This window comes from Myotis brandtii, unplaced genomic scaffold (genome assembly GCF_000412655.1).
Source record: "Myotis brandtii unplaced genomic scaffold, ASM41265v1 scaffold30, whole genome shotgun sequence".
In the NCBI taxonomy this organism is placed as follows: domain Eukaryota; kingdom Metazoa; phylum Chordata; class Mammalia; order Chiroptera; family Vespertilionidae; genus Myotis; species Myotis brandtii.
This window is the reverse complement of record NW_005361458.1, coordinates 3,486,905-3,489,505: the sequence shown is the minus strand read 5'-3', so window position 1 is coordinate 3,489,505 and position 2,601 is coordinate 3,486,905. Positions and strand designations below refer to the sequence as shown.

The window sequence follows — 2,601 nt, the reverse complement described above, 5'->3', positions numbered from 1 at the left end:
CTGTGACTGTCAGAGAGCCAAGTCCTACTCCATGCCATACCTACCCAGCCTACCCTATTTGTTTGCCTACAAATCCCCTTCCCAGTAGAATATAATAAAATTTACACTGAAGACATTGATCAACAGAATTCTATCCCGGAGTTTCCAGGGTTATGAAATTGACTTTTCTTAAAGCCAAGTTCAATTACGTAGATTTGCCTTACAGATGATTTCACTCTATATTCATCTAGTTTGACTGTTATCTCTTGCAATATGTGCAGTTTCAGCAAATTTAATATTCGTGGTAATGAATTTTTGCTGTTTAAGTATCCATAAAATCAACCCTATTGGTACAGCAAGCCAGAGGGAAAGAAAATGCCTGAAGAAAAATTAAAATTTTGTCATTTCTAATTTTCAACTGACCCTTGAAAGTATTAAGTGGCATGAAAGCACTTCTGAATGAATTAGACAAACTTCTTTCTTTTCCTCTGCCTCACCATTGATCCAGATGGGAGCCAAAGCGTGTAAAAGAAAAAAGCTAGGAAATGTACTAACCTAACTTTTAAGGCATGGAGGTCTCCCCAAGAAAATGTGCACCCTGTGCTCAGAGGAAATCCATTCAGCTCCACCCTCCCGTGCTGAGGCAGTCTCTGCAGGAAGAGGTAGATACTGTCTAGTGTTGTGTCCACATCGGAAACCAGGACGTGCTCCGTGCTGATAACGCAGTGACCGCCCTCAGCGACTCTTAGGGAGTTGGTGAGTACCTGGAAATAAGGAAAGCAACATTGAAAGCTTTGTTCCATGCAGTATCCCTGAAGAAAGAGCTCGTTAAATCAATAAAAAGTTTCAGTACTATATTCACCTGTTAAATAATTTTTTAAGAATGTGGTAAAGGGGTCAAGCTCATAGTTGAACATCTCAGCTGAAAAATGTGATTTACTAAATGTTTCTGATTCTAAGCATGGATGGATCTGAAGAATCAAGGCAAGTCTGTGGAACTGAAATTATCTACATTTCATTTATCCCAGGCCCTATAGAGTAAAAGCAACACACTGGTTACTATCAGTGGAGCTAATGTGAGAAAATAATAATATTTATCATCATGTCCACACCTACCATTGTTCAACATATATACCTTAATCTACAAAACAATCAAAAGCTTTATCAAATTCCCCTAGAGAAATCACTCATCTCTTTCTTTCAACCTAAAAAAATCTTAAAGACTTGGGAAATTGGAGTTTTTAAACACCAGTTATAAAGAGTATCTTAAAGATGGAAATGGGTCGGCCCTGACTGGTTTGGCTCAGTGGATAGAGCATCAACCTGCAGATTGAAGGTTCAATTCCGGTCAAGGGCATGTACCTTGGTTGCGGGCACATCCCCAGTAGGGGGTGTGCAGGAGGCAGCTGATCGATGTTTCTCTCTCATCGATGTTTCTAACTCTCTATCCCTCTCCCTTTCTCTCTGTAAAAAAATCAATAACATATATATTTAAAAAAAAACAAAACAGTTGTTCCTCTCTTCCCCAGAAACGGGCACGGAAGCCTGGGAACCAGAGGAGGCCCCCCACACACCCAGAGCATGGCCTTTTCAGGGGCCCAGAGTGACCCCTCCCGTGCTGCTCACACGCAGCCAAGACCCCTCCAGGCCACCGCTAAGCCGGCTGAGGCTTTGCGCTTTCTGTGGGGTCCAGACAGCACTCTGGTCTCGACACAGATGCCTGGAAAAGCTCTCTGGCCCAGGGCTGCCTTTTGGGGTTGGAGAGAGGACTGTGACTGTCAGAGAGCCAAGTCCTACTCCATGCCATACCTACCCAGCCTACCCTATTTGTTTGCCTACAAATCCCCTTCCCAGTAGAATATAATAAAATTTCCACTGAAGACATTGATCAACAGAATTCTATCCCGGAGTTTCCAGGGTTATGAAATTGACTTTTCTTAAAGCCAAGTTCAATTACGTAGATTTGCCTTACAGATGATTTCACTCTATATTCATCTAGTTTGACTGTTATCTCTTGCAATATGTGCAGTTTCAGCAAATTTAATATTCGTGGTAATGAATTTTTGCTGTTTAAGTATCCATAAAATCAACCCTATTGGTACAGCAAGCCAGAGGGAAAGAAAATGCCTGAAGAAAAATTAAAATTTTGTCATTTCTAATTTTCAACTGACCCTTGAAAGTATTAAGTGGCATGAAAGCACTTCTGAATGAATTAGACAAACTTCTTTCTTTTCCTCTGCCTCACCATTGATCCAGATGGGAGCCAAAGCGTGTAAAAGAAAAAAGCTAGGAAATGTACTAACCTAACTTTTAAGGCATGGAGGTCTCCCCAAGAAAATGTGCACCCTGTGCTCAGAGGAAATCCATTCAGCTCCACCCTCCCGTGCTGAGGCAGTCTCTGCAGGAAGAGGTAGATACTGTCTAGTGTTGTGTCCACATCGGAAACCAGGACGTGCTCCGTGCTGATAACGCAGTGACCGCCCTCAGCGACTCTTAGGGAGTTGGTGAGTACCTGGAAATAAGGAAAGCAACATTGAAAGCTTTGTTCCATGCAGTATCCCTGAAGAAAGAGCTTGTTAAATCAATAAAAAGTTTCAGTACTATATTCACCTGTTAAATAAT

The 2,601-nt window shown here is 41.8% G+C and overlaps 1 protein-coding gene across 1 annotated transcript in view; it reads right to left on the bottom strand.

Annotated features, from left to right (window-relative positions):
• Nucleotides 1-2,601, bottom strand: part of FREM1 (FRAS1 related extracellular matrix 1) — a 155,645-nt gene that overhangs the window by 91,242 nt on the left and 61,802 nt on the right. The window contains exon 14 of the mRNA XM_005869602.2: nt 2,283-2,491. Within this exon, the coding sequence (XP_005869664.1) occupies nt 2,283-2,491 (209 nt within the window). The remainder of the gene's footprint in view (nt 1-2,282; nt 2,492-2,601) is intronic.